The 1,663-nt window shown below is 41.6% G+C and overlaps 1 protein-coding gene across 1 annotated transcript in view; it reads right to left on the minus strand.

Annotated features, from left to right (window-relative positions):
• ADGRV1 (adhesion G protein-coupled receptor V1) overlaps positions 1-1,663 on the minus strand; it is a 675,247-nt gene that overhangs the window by 389,286 nt on the left and 284,298 nt on the right. Inside the window, exon 75 of the mRNA XM_045285199.1 lies at positions 777-961. Coding sequence (XP_045141134.1) covers positions 777-961 — 185 coding nt within the window. The remainder of the gene's footprint in view (positions 1-776; positions 962-1,663) is intronic.

Genomic DNA, 1,663 nt, shown 5'->3' on the forward strand with positions numbered 1-1,663 from the left:
ATAAGAATATGTTGTTGAGCCTATAAATACATTCTTTTTCATGATGTAGGTTTCTTCAGCTAATTAACTCCATTAGTCCAAGTGGTATAATGTGTTAATTACATAATGCTGCATTGCATCTGGAGCCGTGGGGGAGTAGTGGTTGCCCTGGGCTGCGATCTTCAAGTTCAGCAGTTCAAAACCACCAGCAGCTCTGAGGGAGAACAATGATGGGGATTTCTTGCTACCGTACACAGATGCAGTGTAAGAACATCCGTCACATGGAGCAGTTCCTACCCCGTAGGGTTGCTATGAGTCAGTACTGACTCTGTGACAGTTAAGTGTGTTATTTGTCTTTAATAAGGACAGGGAAAGCTGGCTGACTGGCCTAACGGATGCGTCCCAGCCCACCAGGGGCCACCACTTGAGCCCCCCGCCCTGTCAGGGATCACTACAGCCCTAACCAGAAGGTCCACTCGGAGGAGGGTTTCTTTGCCCGCCCTTTCAGCTGTGTAGACCTGCTGGGGGCCTGACTTTAATGCTCAATAAACCGGTCAAGAAGCCTCCTCCTACCCTTTCCTTCACTCTCTGTGTTGCCACAATGCCACCGCTTCTTTCTAGAAGCCTGCGGATCCAGGATCAGCCCCCAAAAGGAGTTACTGAACCCCAACATCTTTTTAATGGAGGAAGGGAGGCGGTTTATATACATCTGAACATCAATTTGCCTTACATATTGCTTTGAAAAATGTGAATAAACATAGATCCAAGGAACCAATAATCTATAAAAAGAGACTTACTTTTCACCAGGAGAGCCACAGGTAACATCAGTTAGGAGAGAAAAAGCAAACTTCTCAGTTACTTCAGTAAATTGGCTGAATCCCCTCGTATCCTTGCGCTTTGGGTTAATAAGAGCACAAAGAATTTCATAGAAGAGATTTCGGCTTTCAATACTGAATGCTTGATGTTTTCCTTCAACAGTTATCTGGGGGGGAAAATGATAAAAAGTGAAAATACATCATCTTAAAAATTAATTTTAATTTTGCACTTAAAAGGCATAAATCATGTTTTTGTGAGTATGCCATTCCCTTAAAAATCACTGCCTATTTGATCATTTCACATGGCCTAAGATGACTCCAGGAATCACTTAATTTTAGCCATGAAAATGAACATCATCAGAGAAAACCAATCTCATTTTGATATTATTCACTACAAGGATTTGCATTCTTTTGAGCAACATTATAAAAATTTAATTCCTTAAGAATATTTGTGAATGATAGAATCAAGAGTATTCTTTACTCTGTATTTGTCAGTGGACATGACATCCTCTAGAAATATATTTTGAAAGTATGAAATGAGAAAATCGTCTGACTATGAGTAGCCAAGAGCTCTCGCCTTCCCAGCGAGCGTCACGCCTCCTTTCAATGGTCTGTTCTCTCTGTGTGCGGCCCAGCGGGTGCAGGTAGACAAAACACTTTCCTGATGTATTTTCCTTGGCAGAATGATGGGGAAGGAATCCAAATTGTTTATCGAAGCATGAGTGGCAAACCTCTGAGCTGATATTCTACTAAACAAATCTATCTTGGAAGAGGTACATTAGAAGCAAGGATGATGAAATTGCTTCACATCCTTTAGACACATTATCAGAAGAGACCCATCCATGGAAAAGGATAGCATGATTGTATAG

The sequence above is a fragment of the Echinops telfairi genome, unplaced genomic scaffold, assembly GCF_000313985.2.
Source record: "Echinops telfairi isolate 266 unplaced genomic scaffold, ASM31398v2 ScPeMD7_7469;HRSCAF=8507_1, whole genome shotgun sequence".
Taxonomy (NCBI): domain Eukaryota; kingdom Metazoa; phylum Chordata; class Mammalia; order Afrosoricida; family Tenrecidae; genus Echinops; species Echinops telfairi.